The sequence below is a fragment of the Typha latifolia genome, chromosome 5, assembly GCF_019914945.1.
Source record: "Typha latifolia isolate L0001 chromosome 5, TyphaL0001v2, whole genome shotgun sequence".
NCBI lineage: Eukaryota > Viridiplantae > Streptophyta > Magnoliopsida > Poales > Typhaceae > Typha > Typha latifolia.
Genome location: NC_133090.1, coordinates 6598926 through 6619587, shown reverse-complemented (window position 1 = coordinate 6619587; position 20662 = coordinate 6598926). Strand labels below are relative to the sequence as shown.

The window sequence follows — 20662 nt, the reverse complement described above, 5'->3', positions numbered from 1 at the left end:
AACTAGAAATGACACGATTTGTAACTGTTGAAAATATGTTATCACTAAATGTTCATCATAGTCAACCATAGATAACACAGTTTCAACACAAATGATGGCTAGAAACATCACCTCTTTTTATATGACAAAGATAAATTCCTCATGATGACGGGACGATGTCATGTGCATATTCAGGAACCAGAACTAATATAGAGGCCATTTGGTTTCTTGTATTTCAAAATGCACCATTTGTAGTGTTAAATGAGAAATTAATAAAACATGTGTTATATTTTCCCTCTTTTCTTCCCATTAAAAAATTAGGAGAATGTGTTTTGACATCCACTTAATTAAAGTGGACATCCAGATGCAGCAGATGGGCCTAATTTAGCCATTGGAAAGGTTATTTCACAGGATCTACATAACTAAAAACTAATTCCTATGTTACACTTCATATGTGTGAAAGTTCTATTACATCAAGCCAAACTGCCCTAAAATGTCATTGTAACGTTCAGAGCACAAATAGCTAATTTCTACACATCTGCAATAATAAGACTTGTAAAAGTTTAAATAGCATTCTTGCATGCAACTTGTTCGTATCAAAGCTCCATTGTTGCTGTTCCATGCAAATAATTTCTAAAATGTAAGATAAGACTAGGAAACACCAGATACATTCAATGATTCAAACTATAAATGTGAATAATGAATATGGATGTCACTTCAGTAAACAAAGATCTATAATGTAGGAATTGCTCTATTCAGTAACAGAAACATGAATCTTTATATACAACATATGCCTAGCAAAAAGACCAACAATATAGGCATTGTTTTAAGTTATGCAGATCCAATAAAATTTTACAGATCAAACCATTCTTAAATCCATTTCAAGAGAGCTGCGATAGACGAGATTATTTGCTTCATAAGAGATGCCCAAAGGATGGCCAAGATTCTCACGTGTCATCACCCATAACTGAGCACATTGGCGAGCAAGACTGATTAAGAAAGCCAATAATTAATAAGAGATAAAGAGAAGCGGTTACACATAAATCCATTTATGCAAAACAGATATATTTCAACTCAGAATTATATAACTACATCAGGTCTACAATGATCATCTCAGAGAATGATTTTTCATTTCACAGAAATCTACAAAGTCCAAACTATAACCATTACAGCACATAATTTAGGTGAAGAGTAGAGCTTTGTAGAGGACCTACCCAATAAAAGAAGAGCATACATAGAGTACCCCAGAGGCTGTAATCTGTAGCCATGAGTTAGTGATCAATTATTCGATGAATGGGAGATGGAAATATGTTGTAACAATAGAACATCCTCAAGCTCATGGGGCATGACTCGATGGCATGACTCAGGGTTATTAGATATTGATTTTTCCATAATTGTTACATTTATATTAATGGGACTTCATTTAATTGATTAGGCTACAACTTCAGAATACCACCACAACAGAATATGGTTGAGCCGAAGGCATGGAGAGTGCCAACTGGCACACATCGGCATGCTTTTAACATATTTTTAATTAAAAATTTAGTGTATTAAAAGATATTTTTAGGTCTTCGGCACATCAATCCTTCACTTGAGGTAGGAACATATATATTAAAGACTATATTAGTTTTTTATCCTTAACACATAATATGATTGAATACATAATATGATTGAATACAATAATTAAATAATAATAGTTCAATAATAAAAATTATTACCTAATTGAACATAAAATGATGGAAAGGATTAAAAACTTAATTTGTCAATGCACGAATAGCATGAAAATAATCAAATATTGCATCAAATATTATTGATAATCTTCAAATTCATCTAATGATAGCATTGCTCATTGTAATGTCTCATATAGACTTCATATAAATATGGATTTTGCAATTCTCTTATGATATAATATAAATATTAAACATACACAGAAATAACCGGCACCAACATAAATACATCATAGGCATATACAGAATATGGATATAGAATATAATAAGGATGTTATTGTGACTTTGTTGGATGTGATTAATATGATGACAATAATGATAAACTCATATCATCCTGTAAATACATCTCCCATGATATCTTACTACCTATAGATTTAAGTTTTTCTCTCATTTGATTGTAATCATATTGAATTTGAGATGATCCTTTTCTTTCTTCTATCTCTGATAAATTCTACCTTATTCTTGTCTAGATATAGCCCCGTAATCTTGATCTTCGGTGGCATATGTGAAGTTTTTCTTTTTAATAAAAATAATATCTTTCTAAGAAGGTTGTGTAGGAGTGCATATCTTATCTCCATTATCAGCGGCACCAATCTCAGATTGAGTCTCATCTTTATCAGCACCACCATTATCAACACCATTATCAATATCATCTCAGAATTAGGGCTGCTCTCCACATATATATATATATATATATATATATATACTAGTCCTAAATTGCCTCGTACTAGAATTTGCCTTAAGGGCTTAGCTAAATCAGTCTTTTTTATCCTTCTCGAATTAGTTCTTCTTTCTACCACAGATAGAGTCCAAATCTAAGGAAGCTTTGAATATAAAGTTCTAAATAATGGCATCATAGAGCTTATCCAACTTGTTTTATATTATTCGGACGTTGAATGAATATCTTATGAATATTTTTCCAAAAGTGTGCAGAAGTAAACTTAGCTAATTATTTAAATTCTAACCTACTAAGACTCTGACTAACCACGTAAGCAGAATAAATAAAATAACTAGACTCAATCCATCGAGCCCAATGTCCTCATGATATAATCTGACCTAGCTTGGTTCACATCAAAACATGAGGAAAAGGGAAAAGGTAGAACACAAATATTGAAGTTAATGCACTAAAACATAACTATTAGACAAGCAAATTTGAATATTCATCCAGTTCAAAGTTCAAACTATGACTAAAGCTAAAATTAATATTGATTCCCAAAGAGATATACTAAAAGATATAAAAGTAGAGGAGGAAATAATTCACCTGCGCATGCGACCAAAATATCTAGCCCGCTCAGTTACACCAACAAAGCCTCGAGAATCTAAAATATTAAAAGCATGAGAAGCTTTCAGAAGCTGATCGTACCTAACAAATTGCAAAGCAATAGTTAACTTTAACAAAGTGGCAAGACTGGATTGCTTTTGGTAAAGAATACTCAAGTGGAAATTCAGTTATAAGCATACGCAGGAATTGGAAGCCCAAGTGAAAGCAATGAGCGAGCCTCTTCTTCGGAACTCTGAAAGTGTCTTTGAATATAATCAACATTGGCATGTTCTAGATAGTATGCACTCATCTCCTTCCTACATCAAGAAAATGATAAAATAGTCTGAGTACTGCATATCTAAAATACTATTTGATACCACCAACTTAAAAATTTAAACAATAACTGATGATAGAATGATTCTAACAATTTATAGATGCAGGTCATGATTTTTAACAATAATGATGTAACCATGATTCAACGATACATATGTTGCAAAATAAATCACTAATATATACATTCCAAATTGGTAAAAGTCTGCAACAACACATATTACAATTTCAACGTATCCCTCAGAAAATAGAGATACAGTACATCCACCATGACAGTTTATCAGGAATTCTACGATACCATCTATGACATGTTTGGGTAATTCTATATAAAATATTGTTTCACAATGACAGATAAAACATTTCCAATAGAAAGAGAAACCACTAACTGCTACAAGGACTCAATTAGTAGTTTGTCCAACTAGTACTTTCCCTTTTCCAAAACTTCTCATTAAGAAATGGTTTTTCAGTGGAAAAAGTAATTAGTGCAAAGACTTCAGGAAGGAGACTGTGCATCTATTCTTTTTATTTCTTCTTTTCTCCTTCCCATTTTCTCATTTTTTCCTAATAATCTTCCATCGCAAACCCTTCTTTACACTAAGCGATTGTGAACAATCTGTTGCAATTAGTTCATAATCCATCAACATCAACAACCTTTCTTCATACCAAGTTCAAATATTCAATATGCAAAACATGATGAGACCATGTAATCTACCATCCATTTGTGCATTACACATCCATCAGTACGTAAATGAAAAAGTTGACCATATTAGAAGCATGGCCATGTACAAGCAATTGTCACCTACTTTTTAGAAAATCAAATATAGTCACAAGCATGCACTTATGTGAGTAAGAACAAGGAAACAATATTTCTTTTGCAGGGAGAGTAGGAAACATTGATATTTACCATACTATGATATGATTCAGCCCCTTAGGCCTCGTTTACTTTAAAAATAAGATCAATTCTAGAATAGGTATTTCTTTTTGTTATTTTTAAAATAAAATATTTATTCTAAGAATAATTATTCTTGTGTTCATAATAATCATCTTTAATGTAATATAAAGTGAAGGAAAAGATGAGAAAAGAGTGTTTGATTTTTATGAAATTACTATGAATACCCTTTGATTTGATACAAAGTAGGTTGTTGCAGTGTTTTGAAAAGCGGTAAAGGCGGCCACCATGGCGGGGCGGCGCATTGGCCGCCCCGCAAAGTAGCAATGCGGCCTGCCAAAGGCGGGCAGGCCACATTAGTGCTTGGGGCGGGCCGCTTTGGCACCTAGCGGCTCGCTTTGGTGCATGGTGGCCCACTAGACGCGGGTCGGATCGATATACACGAGTTGGGTCTACATACATGAGTCGGATTCTGGCAAACTTTAAAAAAGAAAATAATATCGATCTCCTCAGTCTTCTCTCTCACTCGATCCTCCTTTTCTGCCCTAAGCGGCAGCATGAGCGGCGGCAAGCAGCAAAAGTAGCACGAGCGGCAACGACGGCAAGCGGCAACAGAAGCATGAGCGGCAGCGACGGCAAGTGGCAACAGTAGCACGAGCGGCAGCGATAGCGCAAGCGGCAACGACAGCAGCGACAAGCGATAGCACGAGCTCATCTGCATCTGTTGCCCCTTCTCGCTCTTTCGCTGCAGCTTTCTCTCTCTCCGACGACAAGTTGCTGAGCTGTCTCTCGCTCTCTACTTCCCTCCTTTTCAAGCTTTTTTTCCTATATTTCCAATTTTAGCCCTACTATAAATGGATGATAGGCTGGCATTTGAAGTAGTACTGAAGGGTAGTGTGGGGTTTTTTTAATTTTCTTGTTTTTTTAGGATCTCAGTGATTGTTAAATGAGAAAAAAGGATTAGTTATGATTCTATTTTGGCTACTTGTAATCTTAGTATTAATTTTTAGTTATATTAGAATATATTATGTAACATATATAATTATTTTTAATTTTTATATATTAAAATACTACACCGCCTTGGCGTCCGCCTTGGTAGCCCGCCTTCCGCCTAGGCGCTAGGCGGTAGGGTGACCGCCCGCAATCCGCGGCCGCCTTTCAATACACTGGGTTGTTGGGATAGATATTAAGAGTAAATTAGTAATTGAGTTAGTGTGTGGTATAAGATTTAATTTTGATGAATAGTGTTTGTATTCAAAAATAGGGTTATTATGACACGAATTGTCCAGGACGAGCCCGATCACATTGAACTAAGGCAATGGAAGTGGGTCAGGGCACACCCAACCACCCTAACTAGATATCTAGTTAATTTATTTAATTATTTGTTATGACCCGATCTCGACTACCGGTTTGAGTTCATCTGCAGGAAGGCAATCAGCACAGTCAGAGGAGAATATTCGCTAAATATTCTCTGTAGCAGAATTACAATACTAGGTGGGTTCATTCTGTAACTTCCTAATCTATGTTTTGTTACTTACACCCTTCACAGATTCGGACTGTAGTTAGGGCTAAAATTGGCAAAGATTGGGTGGAGATGTTGATGACGGGTGGTGATGATGAAGGTGGAGATGAAGATGGATTGGACGTGGGTTCTATGTACGATTTGCACATGGTACAATAGGGTGAAAGAAGAGGGGAGAAAGTGTCGGTGTCCCAAAGAGAAGGGAGGGTCCAATGGTCGAAATAGACTAGAGGTAACCGACAAAAAGATATCGTGTGGATAGGGATTGAGCAAGGAGGGAGAAGCTTCAAATTAGAGGAGAGAAGATAGGTAACCTGATATTTCCATTGATAATCATTAATGAAGCTATCTTCCACATATTTAGAGGCTAGCCTAACAACTAACCAACTAAAAAAAACTAACTTTAATACAATCATTCTCGTCGTGGGAACTTGAGACTACTTTGATGGACCGTTTTCTCGATTTTGAACTTTGAGGACAAAGTGAGCGGAAGTATGGTGGAGTGATGTGATTCGAATTAAACCGAGCCACCTCATGCACTGATACGACCTGGGTCAGGCCAAGTCATCTCGTGCTAGATCCATTTTTAATTTCTTATTTTTCTTGATAAATAAGGTTTCTGGTTACGACATTCAAATGGCCAAACCAGTGCTTCTGTATTTGCGAACGACTTACATGTGTTTGAACGCCCCTTCTTGGCATTCAAACATCGTAACCAGAAATCTTATTTATCAAGAAAAATAAGAAATTGAAAATGGATCTAGCTCGAGACAACTTGGCCTGCCCCAGGTCGTATCAGTGCATGAGATGGCTCGGTCCAATTCGAATCACATCACTCCACCATACTTCTACTCACTTTGTCCTCAAAGTTCAAAATCGAGAAAGCGGTCCATCAAAGTCATCCCAAGTTCCCAAGTGGTTTGATCCAATGTCTGTCCTGCCCAGCCCACTAACACCTCTGTGATCAATCTTCCATCACGTCTGACCCTTCTTTGTGCTAAGATCTTTTCGTTGGTGGGCTCAATCGCCTCCGTTTCGGGCCCGGGTAAATCTGTCGCAACCTGTTCAATCAGTCCAATTCGTGCTCTCAAGTTAGACACATGGAAGACCGTGAACTCGAGACAACTCGGGCAAGTCCAGCTTATATGCTACAACACCCACCTTCTCTTGAATTTGAAATGGTCCAAAGAAACAATTGGCTAATTTTTTGTTCTAAATGGGTTGTACCGAGACTTGCTGATACGGTTAGAGTCAAACATAGACCCAATCACCCACTTCATAGATTCGATCCTAGTGCTTGTGGTCATACACTTGATTCATTCGGTTATGTGTCGCTGCTAAGTGAAGCTTAAGCCGCTTGAGTACTTCATCTCATTCCGATAGCACCTCATTTATGTCGAAACAGTCCGGTGGACTCGATCAGTCATAGAACCACAATGTAAGAGGTGCGCATCCATAGACGGCCTCAAAGGGTGTCATCTCAATTGCGGCGTGGTGAGCCGTGTTGTACGAGTACTCAGCCCAAGGAAGATAAGTTAGCCATCTCTTGAGTTGCTCTCCAGCAAAATACTGCAAATATTGCTCAAGGCAACGATTAACCACTTCGGATTGCTCTTTTATCTGAGAATGGTACGCCGAGCTCATTTTGACTTCAGTCCCTTGCTGCTTGAAGTATTCTTGCCAAAAGTGGCTTATGATCGGGGCACGGTTTGAAACTATAGATCTCGGCATGTCGTGCAACCGAGCTATTTCTTTCACAAAAATTTCTGCTACCTTCTTTACAGTGTACGAGTGCGCTAGAACTGAAAAGTGCACACTCTTCGTCAATCAATCGACCACCACTATTATAACTGAATGTCCTCTAACCTAGGGTAGTCCTTCAATGAAATCATATTCTACATCTTGCCCTAATCCGACATGAGTTGAACCTCAAATCTGTTTTAACATACTACTGTGGTACTACTGTCCTACAGTATTGTCATGTATACAGACAGAATAAAATAAACTTGGGTCAACCATAGTATCTTTACCAAATAGCGGAATATCTCAAACAGATTATGCAATTTTAGAATTGTACCAATTCGACATTACCAAAAGGTCCAAACCATGTGAGGCTCAAGAAACTTTTCATGAGATCGAGAATATAATAAATGCCCATTCTAATACCCAGAAGACCAGATAGGAAGAAAAACAAAATAAAAAGTAATAGATAGCAAAAAGTGTCTATATGAAGTTATAGACAATAAAATGAATGACAATAATATGCTCTGAAATTCCTCAGTAAGTAATTTACTCATTCTCCAAAAATAGTTCTCCATATGTAATCCCATCAGCGTATTGTATTTTCTTGAAATGATCTACACCCTGCCAATCATATCTAATTAAAAGTAAGGTCAGCTCTTTCAAAAATGTTTACAAGGAACAGAGAAGAGTTCTCTAAAATTGACCAGTGAAACTAAATAGTTGGTCAAGGAAAATTTTAACTGAATTTATACAAAGAATTGTGACTGTCTAACAGAAAAATAGGAACAAAATTAGAATGTTATAACAACAAACTATTAAATAAAGAGTTCTAGCACAACCTGCTAAACATATATTAGCAGGTACAAAGCCCAAAACATGGGTGATCATAGTAGAACAAAATTATATATGTTGCTTTTAAAGAATGAATATAATACAATGAACATCTGAGGCGAAAAAGTAGAAGAGTTGAATAAAAGCAAAATAAATATTAATATCTCTCATCCTTCATTATATCTTACAGAGAAAATAAATGGCACAATAATGAACCAATAATATATAAATTACCAACTGAGAATCATCTGTTAGGCGAATTAGTGGTGGTAGGATATTTCACATGCAACATTCTAGAGTAAGTGCTCTATATATATAACAGTTAATCACATTAAAATATGCAAGTATTTAGTACATATTTACTAAACATTATAGCAGGTGCAGTGTGAAAATCATCAGATAGCTGTTCACATAGCTGATAGGGTGCTTTTGTAGCCTAAGAAGGTAGTAAAGCATTGTTGGCCTACTTACCTGAAGTAACATTAGGATGCGTTCGAGGCCATAAGTTATTTCAACAGAAACAGGCTGCAGTTGAAGACTTCCAGCCTACAGAAATAAATGCATTAAATGTAATCACTAGTATAATTCAAAAGTGGTGGCCAAATAAGTTTACCATTAAACTGAAAGACTCAAAGGAAGACATCTCTAACTCAACTACACATCCTCATATTGAGATGGAATGGTGGCATAATTCTCAAAGCAATGATTAGTCCATTACCACAACTAGTGTCAAGTAAAAACATAAGAAAACTAGCTTCATGAGTATATCTAGAGAGATGTTTCATGAATAAAGAAAAAAAAAGAGCAGAAAGAACAAACATTTAAGGCCTATATGGCATCATATGCTAAAATTCATTCAGATTTAGCCCATAGGAACCAACGATGGTCGTGTCAGTCGGCACGGAGCGTCCCGAGCAACACACCTTAGCATGCCCTGCCGTGCCAATGGCACGCCCCTACGTATCAGTAGCACGCATTTATAATATTTTTAATAAATTTTTAGGATAAAGATATTTTTTCAGTCTTCAATATGTCAATCTTTGATTTTTGGTTTTATATATTAAAAGTTTAAAACCTACATTATAATATTTTATTTTTATATTATTTTTGTAAATGACATATTTTATTAAAGATAAAACAACAATTAAATATAAATACTATTCAACACATACTATGATTGAAGATATTCATTAAAACTAATATTAATGATGGGACACTCCATAATATAATTGAACGCATAATATTAATTGATAATAGTTTAATAATTAAAATTAATATTTATTTGAACGTAAAATGACAGAGAATCAAATACTTCATTTGTCAACATAAGAATAACATGAGAATATTGCATTAAATATTATTGATATTCTTCAAAATTCATCACTAATAGTATTGCTCATTGTAACGTTTCACATAGTCTTAATACAAATAAAAATTTTATAATTCTCCAACGATATGATATGGATATTGAACATGCACGGGAATGAACAGCACCAACACAAGCACAAACACAGACACACCATAAACATATGCAGATTATGGATATAAAATATAATAATAGTTTTCTGATTTTTGTGGGTGTGACCAAGGTTCCAAAAATCGGTATCCGGATCGGGATCGGCCGTCTAGAAAAACGATACGTATCGGCTATATCGGCCGCCTAAATCGGATCAGACTATTTTAATTAAATAAAATTCTAAATATTATTAAAAATGTTGAGAAATTTCTAAAAATTTAGAAAAAATTATAAGAAAATAAGAAATAATAATTACTTACATATAAAGCCTAAAAAATAAAAATCTCTCTTCCTCCCTCTCTTCTTTCCTATCCCTCTAACTGTTAGTCTGAAATATTCATTCTCTCCCATACTTTTTTTTCCTATCTTTCTCTCTCTCTCTTTCTCACTCTTTTTTTAAGCTTTCCCTCTCCCTCACTCTCTCTTCATTTTTCTCTCTCTCTCTCACCCTCTTTTTTTTAATCTCTCTCTCACCCTCTTTTTTTTTTAATCTCTCTCTCTCTCTCTCTCTCTCTCTCTGTGACAGCTGCCTGCTGCAGCCGCCTGCAGTCTGCTACTGCAGGCCGAAACCAGCCGATCCCAGCTGGTTTCGGCCTGGATCGGGATCGGCCGAAACTAGAATCCTTGGGTGTGACTAATATGATGGTAATTATAATGAACACATATCATCCTATGGGTGCACCTTTCCTGATATCTTGTTACCTACAGACTGAAGTTCTCTGTAAAAAGAATGCTTCTCTGAGAAAATTGTGTAACAGAGATGCATGTCTCATCTCTGTCATCACCGCCACCAGACTAAGTCTTGTTATTATCAACATCACTATAACCATCATCATTATCATCTCTGGTCTCATTATCGCCAATTTTATTTAAGCCTTCTAAATGATCAATTGATTAGTTGATTTGTTAATGATTGATGAAAATAAATAAAAAATTTAAAAGATGGCTCCATAAAGCACAATGACCGGCTCAGCACGACATGTGTGCTGGTCGGCATTGGAGTGTGCCACTAGCACATCCCGTGCCATGTGTCGTGCCAATACTGGCACAGCACGGCCATCCATGATAAGAACTAGCTATTGCAACTACAGATAGGAGGAAAAGCTTCTATCTGATGTAGAGCCATAGAGGAAACTTTGGGGAGGACAATGGAGAGGAAGAAGATGAGGGTGGCAATGATGGGATCCAAGGGGATCGTGAGAGGCTCATACCGTCATAGGAGAGGTAGCTTAAGAGAGGCGATGTCAATGCGATCACAGCTACTTCTAGAGGGGGTCGTTGGTCATTGCCAATAGTTCAGCATGAGGTGTGGTCGGACACTTGCCAAAAAAGGTGAGAGGAGAATAAAGGGGGGAAAGGGAGAAGGAAAAAGGGGCTGCATTGGAATTCAAAGAATAGAGAATGCGAAGTGGAGGATAGGATAAGAAAACATGATCAGACTGGATTTTTCTTTTCCTAATGAAGAGGAATTTTCCTAGAGGGAAGCCTCCATCTAAAATGCTTCCTGAACACCCTTTGGGAAATTATTCCTATCTACCTCTCCTTTCCAATAGGAATGCCAAATTCCTATGAATCACACAACATTTGGATCCATTCAAACTGACCCTTAGGAAAATTATATTTTGTAAAAGGAGCACATGCAGAAGGGCATACCTGCTGAAAATATGTGAATTGTGTAATTTCCATCCCATCCATCCATATTTCCCATCCCAACCCCCAAGCACCTAGAACCTGCAAAGGTTAATTGTGGTAACATTTTAGCATATAGAAACATCTGCCGTAACTAAATATGTTTCTCCATGCAAGTAGTCTCAGAGATCCTTTAAATTGGTGACCACTAAATCAATCAAAGGATAGAATAAATAAACAAAGTTGACTTTATCTTGTAAATATTTGAACTGGAAACCATCTATGCTTGAGACAAAACTGACAAGAGAATCAAGCTAGAAGAGTTCAGTGTACCGGGCTTTCCCAGTTGTCCTCCACAAAGCGAATATCATGCTCAGCAACATTGATTCCTGAGATGCATATCATAACAATCTTTTAACCACTCAATAAAGTAATTAACTTCTTCATATAAGAATAATTAAATGAGGCTAAATGAATTGGCCTTAAGGTCTTGCATTTCATCACTCTTAAGGTCTTGCATTTCATCACTCCACCACATAGATGGATGTGACACAGTGAGACAACACATCTTTCCAATAACTTTTATAAAGAAACTATCTCTATAACATGTTGCAATCATTTTTCTTCCTAAAACAGAGGATTCTACTAGTAAACATATACTAGTCAACAGGACAACAAACATATACAAATGAGCATGCTATCTACATCTCAACTCTCAACTGAACTAATAGAGAATAAATAGCATTTTTAGTTTTACAAAGTTTCAAAGTATTGCAGCTTTTCATGCTATATGTCCATCGATTAGCCAACAAAAAGTTCTATACCTTGCAAAGGCATGATTAAGTGCTATTCAACACATAAATATGTGCTCATTAGCCTTTCCTCAACAAAAAAAAAGGACAATACTTAACAAATATGAGATACTTTCCTTTACTCTTTCTGACAAAAAAAACCAAGGCAGAAAAATAGTGACAAGTTCTTGTTGTGAAAGCAGAGGTTGGGAAGGGCTGTTTTCACTTTACAGAAAATGCAGAAGATATTAGTCCTCAAATTGCATAATGGTTCAGACGTCCTTTCTGAGAAAAGTAACTGTACTAATTATTTGACCCAAAAGTTTAAGCTGAAATATGTGTACCAGCAATCGAACTGGTTTAGGGTAAATTTAAGAGAAGGAATGCATACAGTTTACATCATCACATTGTTCCTTAGATATATTGAACAACCAGCATAAAAACATCTCTATGTAATGAAGTTCTTTCTCTTGAGGACCCTGCTCTGCTGCACACCATCCACAACTTTCATCCTAAACCTTCAGTAAGTTTTGCGGATATGATTCATTATCTCATCCCCAGCAAACTTAAATCATTCAATGATAGAAAAACTTACCTTTTTCTGTTGTACACACCACACTTCTCACCACTTCATCTTTGCACCATGACGATACCACCTACATGATCCACCATTTTTCCGACTATTTCCATCATACTATGTTAGTTCGAATATTACATCTATTTATTTTTTGATTATGTAGAATTTCAAACTTTTTACATGTTAAAAATGATCGAAAGCAAAAGCCACTAAAAACCCTACTGGAAACAAAGCAGAAGCCAATGAACCTCAAAGTCTGTTTTGCTCTTTCAGAAGAATGAATGGAAACTTCAAATTATGATACTAAATTGGGTACACCCTCTTAATATCCAATGATTAAGGTTGCCACCATTAGCTCACTGACATCTCGACTTCCTCTATAGCAAAAATACTACATAATAATTTAGCAAATAATAACTTCAAAATTCAAGCATGGCCACGGCCCAATCAGAAAGAAGAACAATGATCTACTAAAGTTTGCTACAAGACAAATGTTCAATACAAAGAGTATTCAACAATTCATAAGCAACTAAAATAAAAGAAGATGCACAACCACAATTTGCACAAATTGATTGGTGATACTATAATACTGCAGAACTATCTAATTGTACTTTGTTTCCAAAAAGAATAAAATACCAACAACATACCCAATGCTGAAAGGCTACGAAGGAAGAGATCTTGTGAATTTCCAGGATCGGGCTTTAAGATGACCTGCACGAGAGCCATGCCCAAACAGCTAAAACCAATCTGCATGAAAGCTATGCAAGCATTTGTGCAAATGGAATGCAAATTGGACCTGAAATTGAGTATGGCGCTGAAGTCTATTAGGATTGTCTCCATAACGGCTGTCATCAGGTCGTATACTTGGCTCCACATACCTGAAACAAAATATTTTAGTATTGTGTTCACATTATATATTAACTGAAAGGTCAAACTCATTTATCCAACACTTCAAAAGAAAGTAAAGATTTAATAGCATAAGATAACAATGTGTAGACACATCCCAAAGAACGTAAGGATCAGCAACATGATTAATCAAATAATACATAACGATGTGTGCAAATCTTGGACTTCATCCACTTCTTTCCTCTAGGGTGTGTTTGGTTGACAAGAAGTGGAGGAAAGAAAGTGGTAAAAATTTCTGGTATTTGCACATATTGTTCGGTGAAAGTCATCACTTTCCAAAAAATTATCACTTTCCTTTCCTACTTCGCATTAAACAAAAATACCCTTATAGAGAGAACTGATGGAAAGTGCATCATACCTAACACCAAATTAATAAATTAGCATTCCCTGAGATGATTAAATTAGGCAGCCAAAATTGAAGGATTGAAAAAATAATCGCTATGTATACAGAAAACATCTCAACTAACGAACCCTGTGTACATGCACTCAAAAAAAAAAAAAAAAAAAAAAAAAACGAACCCTGTGTACAAATTAACTTCAAAAAAGGCTTGAATTAGTTCCATTCAATGATGGTCGTGTCACAGGCACAGACCGTGCCGACCACCGGCCCTGCCGTAAGAGAGGGAGAGAAAAAGGTAAGGGACTACTCACCTTCGCAGTCGCTGTCGTCGCTCACCGCTCGTCGTCTCCCAAGTTCACACCCCCGTCCGGATCCACAACTTAAGTTTTTAAACCGACCCTCTCTCTCTCTCTCTCTCTCTCTCTCTCTCTTCCTTCGTCCCTCGAGCTAGGGCACCCGATAGGGGTGTGAACTCAAGCGACGAGCGGTAAATTGGCGACAGCAAACTCGACAACAAGGTTGCGGCGAAGCTACTAGGAGGGGTGCCCTCGTGCCATGTGTCGGTACACCGTCGGCACGGCACAGCCATCCATGGTTCCATTTGAATGTCTTAACCCCGAGTGATGAATGGTCTTACTAGCACTTGCCTTAATTAGTAATGATGGACCATTGACCCATATAAGCAGTTATTCACTGAAATAGAGAAGACATACTTCACAGCATCTCTCCTTCCTGGCTCATGTCCATGGAAAATTTTCTTTTAGTTTGTTAATGTGCAACTTCCTTCCTCTTTTATCTGGGTACATGAATATTATAGGAAATATTTATCATGGTTTGGCTACTTGGCACAAAATTTTATGCTGTCATATAGTACAAAGGAAAGAGTTGTCAGTAGGGTTTATGTAGTTGGGCTTTTAGACTTTGCAATGCAGCCTATATTTCTTTATCAAACTAGTCACTACATAATCAATTAACTAAGTCACGAAGACGGTCAACTTAAGATTGAAAATACCCAATAACAAACTCCAATCATAGTGTTGTATAGGTAATCAAATGTACAGTATAGTGGAGATCCAAAAAAAACGTACTAAAAAACACGCTTCTCATGCCATGGAGCCCAATCTGAGAAAGGAGATAAGCATATCGTCGCCTCTCTACAAGAGTCCACTAACTACTTGTCTCTTATATTTTCATTAACAATGCATTAGGTGATCATCTAGCAGATCTTCACTTAAACTAGACAAAGTGATATGATTGTCCCCTCTCGATGATTCTCAGATTAGCTAGGCCTACAGGGGAGGCTCTCATCTCCCACTCAAATCTGTGGCACCAAAAGTGATACTCATTGCACATAGTAACATACTGTTAAACTGCATCTAAAGCGTTGCTTTAGAGAATTGATGAGTTAGATAGCACTACATCTAATCAATCAATGCAAGGAGCCTTCCCGACTGAAGAGCTGCACTCTATGGACAAAACATACAGATGAAAATTGAATGCTAAACATAATATTAGGAAAGTACCATATGTCTTAGACTGCGGTACAGTCGAGTTTCCAAAGAACTGCCCTCAATATCAAAGCATACCAATTAATAGAAGTAAAGAAATGCAAAGCATTTGTCTCAGACTTGGTTATAATCCCTTAATAGCATAACATACCAATTAATAGAAGTAAGGAAATGCAAAGCATACTTACGCAACATTCCATGGTTCTGGACCTAATACTCTCAAAAATGTCAAGGGGTTCATTGTTCCAGCTCCAACCTGACAGGTAATTCGCAGTTTTTAAAACCACAATAACTTGACTGATTATCATAAGATGCAAAAAATCAAAACTTAGAAAAGCTATTTTAAAAAGCAATAATGGTAACTCATCATCAAGTAAATAAACATCACATATTCCATCACTGGGAAAATAATAGGGCTAAGATGAGCTTATGCCTTTCCAAGGTATGTGTAAAACCTATAAGTATTAACAAGTGTTGTCTCAAAATAATTACATCACTTGCCTAGAGCCTGAGAACAACTTTATGGGTAATGTACAATTAGAAAAGAAACTGCGCATTACCTCTGTATTGCTGCATTGCATTATGGCACATCCCACAGAAGCCCAATATTCCTGCAATTTAGAAGTTTGTACAGGGTTATGTTTGTAGATGAATAAAGGAGCATGACAAACTGTTGTTAGGTTACAGCTCAAAGCCTCAAACATTGATATTGATACTACCAATTTACTAAACATTTTACAAGAAAGTTGGAAACTTCTATATTGAAGATTTCATTCTTATTCCTAACATCATTTCCCATGAATGTAATAGATATACAGTGTTCTACAGTATAATTGTGAGGTTTGCAATCTGTATAGGTGAGAGATCAGGATCCGTATGATAGGTTCAGGAATAATCAGAGTGCAAAATCTGAAGACCAACGCAAATTCTTCTTAGGGCGGAACTTTCGAGAAGATCTATGAGATCTAACCGTCCAATAGATCTGTAACTTGGATAGATTGTTCCTCTTGAAATAAGGGATCCAACGCAACTGAAGTCACGTCGATCGGACTTGTAGATCAAAAGTTATGAGGAAAATATTGACCGTGGGTCAGATGGTGGCGTGAGGAACATGGATAATAGAATAGGGAAATAATGATTGGGTTTTGTGAAAGATGATGGCTATGGTAGTAGGGTAGAGCATTAAGCTAGACGAAGGGGGAGAGACTTGACCGATCCTTGAGAGGCAAGGGGGCATGATCAGATTGAGGGAGGAAGAAAACAACGTCCAAGATTAGATGCCATTGGAGGAAAGAAATAGAGTTGAGAAGGATAACTCCAATATTTCATTAATAATCCTCAATTAGGTTGCGTTCCACATATTTAGAGACTAAAATATCAACAAATAATTAAAAGATAATCCTAAGATAATTAAAAGATAACCCTGAGATAATGTATTTCGTCGATTGCGTTCGAACGCAGCCGAACGCGTTCGAATGCGGATTTCGCGTTCTCTGTTATTACAAATGTGTGCAGGCGTTCGAACGGCACGTTCGAACGCGTTCTAACGCACTAAACACGTTCTCTGTTTTTGCGAACGTATGCAGGCATTCGATAGTTACGGTCGAACGCGACTGCCAGAAATCCTATTCTTCCAAAACAAAAGCTATTTCTAAAACAAAAAATAAACAAAAGTCATTGAACTTTCCGCAGAAAGATCCGCTCTTCGTGATTCACGCCTTGGTGTTTCAATGTTTGCACCCTTCTCCGTTATGTTTAGATCTTCCGTTTGCCTTCTAGAAGCCATCGCTCGAGCCGTCGTCATCAATAATACATCCGAGGTTAGCCTGGCTCTGATACCACTTGATAGGTTCAAGAATAATTAGAGTGCAAAATCTGAAGATCAGTCCAAATTCTTCTTATGGCAGAATTTTCCAGGAGATCTGCAGGAGATCTAACCGTCCAATAGATCTGTAACTTGGATAGATTGTTCCTCTTGAAAGAGATTTCCCGCAGCTAACTTCGGAGTTCCTATTGCAGTATCAATTGCTTCAACTGGCCGATAAGTTTGTCGCGGTTCTCGGATGGACCATAAGTTTTTGCCTTGGTTCCTCAAGAAAAGTGAGTTATTATGGGCTTTAAAGCTCACAAGTCTACAACTGCTCTACCATTTATTGTGGACTTAATAAATTTTAAAAAAATTAGAGAATAAAATATTTATTTTTGAGGGAAGTTATAAATAGATAAAGAGAATATTTAATGGTGGTGTAATTATTACTTTGATGTGACATTAAAAAGTAAAAAAAACATATTTGTTTTTTGGGGAAAATTAAGTATGTGTAATACAAATAGTACTAAAATATTATTATTAAATTTATAAAATATAATTGCAAGTTAGCCATTTTACAATTATATTAAACATATCAGTAAATTATATTAAATAATTTTTTTTAATTCTTTTTTCACCGGTTTTTATGAATACTTTTTTCCGCTGTTACCTTTTTGTGAGCAATGGTGAAACACGAGCACTTTTCTAATAAAATATTATTTATTTTTTGGAAGAGAGAGAGAGAGGAAAGGGAGAGAGAAGATTGATAAGACCCGAGATTAATAAATTTAAATCATATCAACAGTAAAATTGGAATCGATTTGACAGAGCATTAGAATTTATATATTATCATTTTTTTATTTAGTGGGGACTGACCATGATTAGGAAAAAAAATTAAAAAAGTGTTTGGTTACAGAACTAGGCTTTAGGGATCCCTGACCCAGTCCAGTGATTCCGTTGAACTCAAAAGAATCAAGGCTAACAGGCTTAGGTCAGTTTAAGCTAAGGGAATTTATCAAATCTATCATGCATTGTCAAAGTTACTAGGGAAAAGTTCAGACTCTCTCGGACCAACTAACCGGTCAGTTTTCTTCAGCGAGTCAAAGTAGATAAATTAAATATCTAGGTTGCAAAACACAATAAACACAAAACGTCTCTTTGCTAAAAAAAATTTGCTCTTCATTTTATACATTATGTTTTAATATTATCCATAAATTGTCAAATTGCATACATCTTTCCTATAGACCGTACCAAATTCTCTTGTTTGACCCAAATAGAGCTTTTTGGTTCAATTTAAATACTTCACTTCTAAGAAAACTGCATGATCAAATTGGAATCCGCTATAAGCTGACATCGAAAAGAAGCAGCCGCAAACCTGAAGGCGCTGAATTGCCTGCTGAAACGTGAGAACTGAAGAAGCTCTTACGCCGCCTTCCGGAACCTTCGACTCGGATTGAGGAACGGCAGATGCGACGCCGGAGGTCGAGGCGCCATTACTAGTACAGGAGGGCGAAAAGCCGCGGAGAGAGGGATTTCGAAAGTGCCTATGTTTTGCTCTCCAGGGAAAGACGAGGCGAGAGAGGTGAGATTCGTGCGGCTTAATGGCGGGGAGAGCCAAAGAGAACGAGAAAAGAGCCATCTGGGAGGGTGGAAGGGGGAAAGGGGGGGGAGGATAAGGTGAGTGCGCGAAGAAGAGATACGGAAACCGACTTAGTGGCTTTTAGCCTATCTGAAACTGGCGATTTGCACTAAAAAGCGCTTTAGTTTTCCGATCAACATAAATGGGCTTTCCAATTATAGAATTATATTTTCGAGTGTTTTTTTTTAATAATTTAGCCCTAATAAATTTAAAAAAAGATTGTGGTGTACTAAACAACCAAAACTAGAACAGGCTACTTCTCCTATAAATCTACCTAACCAACAATGTGATAGTCTACAGAACAATTCCTTTAAGATCTGAATTTATTGCCGGAAGCAGTTCCGGTAACCGATGGAACATATTCACCAAATATTCTTCCGTAGTTAGAAAATTATGAAACCAAATGGAATCAATCTATAACTCCCTGATCTACGCTTTTCGTATTTACACCCTTCATAGATTAGAACTACAACTAGGACGAAAGTATGAATTAGTGCGGATGATGGTGGTGGTAACGGGTGGAGTGGAAGTTAGGGTTTTGGATGATTAATGAAGATGAGGGTGGATGGGTGGTGTTGTTTAAGGGATATAGACGAAGGGGAAGTAGTGGTCGAGATCCCAAAGAAGAGGGAGGATTCGACAGACGAAGGAGATTAGAAGTTAGGAGAGACTTTGCCAATAGTAGAGGTGGCAGGTTGGCGAAGATAGAGGACGAAGATTAGGGTAGAGAGAATAGAGAGAAGATAGGAAGCAGTAAATTAATATTCCAATAACACAATGATTTTGGCTAAAATCCCACCGATTGCGTTCGAACATGCACGATCGCATTCAAACGCACAAAAGGCGTGATAGGCTACGGAATGACTCCTTCAAGATCTCAATTTATTGTAGGAATAAGCCCATGCAACCGAGAGAAAATATTCACTAAATATTCTTTCATAATCAGAAAATTATGAAACCAAATGGAATCGATCCATAACTCCCTGATCTACATTTTTTGTATTTACGCCCTTCACAGATTCGAACTGAAATAGAGACGAAATTATAATTTAGTGCAGATGATGGTGGTGGTGATGGGTGGAGTGAAAGTTAGGGTTATGGATGGGTGATGTTATTTAAGGGATAAAGACGAAGGGGAAGAAGTGGTCGAGATCCCAAGGAAGAGGGAGAACTCGACAGATAAGGGAGATTAGAAGTTAGGAGAGACCTTGCCAATGGTAAACGTGGTAGGTTGGTGAAGAGGGTGGAGGGAGATTAGGGTAGAGAGAAGATAGAGAGGCAAGAAACTAATATTCCAATCGCATAATGATTTTGGCTGTCATTCACACCTTTATAGAGGCTAGGCAAGAAGCCCTAATATAAATAACTATCCCTAATCTTAGTGGAATCCCGCCGATCACGTGCGTGTTCGAATCCACTTGTAGATAACACATTTCTATTAGATAATATAAATCTCTTCTTTTTCTACGATTCATCAAGAAATCAATCACTAGTGGATCGAAAGATTATCTTTGAATTAACAATTCAATTTTCATAAAAATTATGTTCTTCCTTTAATTTTAGAAAATATGAGTAAGAATTTTAAATCATTAGATCTATCCTTTTTAAGAAAAATAACTAATATCTAAATATTAAACAACAAATTTAAAGTAGACGAAAGAAGAACC

At 36.7% G+C, this 20662-nt stretch overlaps 1 protein-coding gene across 3 annotated transcripts in view; it reads right to left on the bottom strand.

Moving 5' to 3' along the window:
* Window positions 1–19079, bottom strand: part of LOC140788735 (glycine--tRNA ligase, chloroplastic/mitochondrial 2) — a 53989-nt gene extending 34910 nt beyond the window's left edge. For 2 of the 3 annotated variants that reach the window (XM_073138144.1, XM_073138142.1), the window contains exons 1-12: window positions 18732–19079; window positions 16110–16160; window positions 15738–15805; window positions 13592–13673; window positions 13443–13506; window positions 11761–11816; window positions 11452–11529; window positions 8754–8828; window positions 8002–8072; window positions 3168–3284; window positions 2968–3069; window positions 845–968 (exon numbers count right to left, since the gene is read on the bottom strand). In XM_073138144.1, coding sequence (XP_072994245.1) covers window positions 845–968; window positions 2968–3069; window positions 3168–3284; window positions 8002–8072; window positions 8754–8828; window positions 11452–11529; window positions 11761–11816; window positions 13443–13506; window positions 13592–13673; window positions 15738–15805; window positions 16110–16160; window positions 18732–18995 — 1152 coding nt within the window. In that variant the 5' untranslated portion in view covers window positions 18996–19079. The remainder of the gene's footprint in view (window positions 1–844; window positions 969–2967; window positions 3070–3167; window positions 3285–8001; window positions 8073–8753; window positions 8829–11451; window positions 11530–11760; window positions 11817–13442; window positions 13507–13591; window positions 13674–15737; window positions 15806–16109; window positions 16161–18731) is intronic. The other variant, XM_073138141.1, reaches the window with a different exon arrangement.
* Between the last annotated feature and the right edge of the window lie 1583 nt (window positions 19080–20662).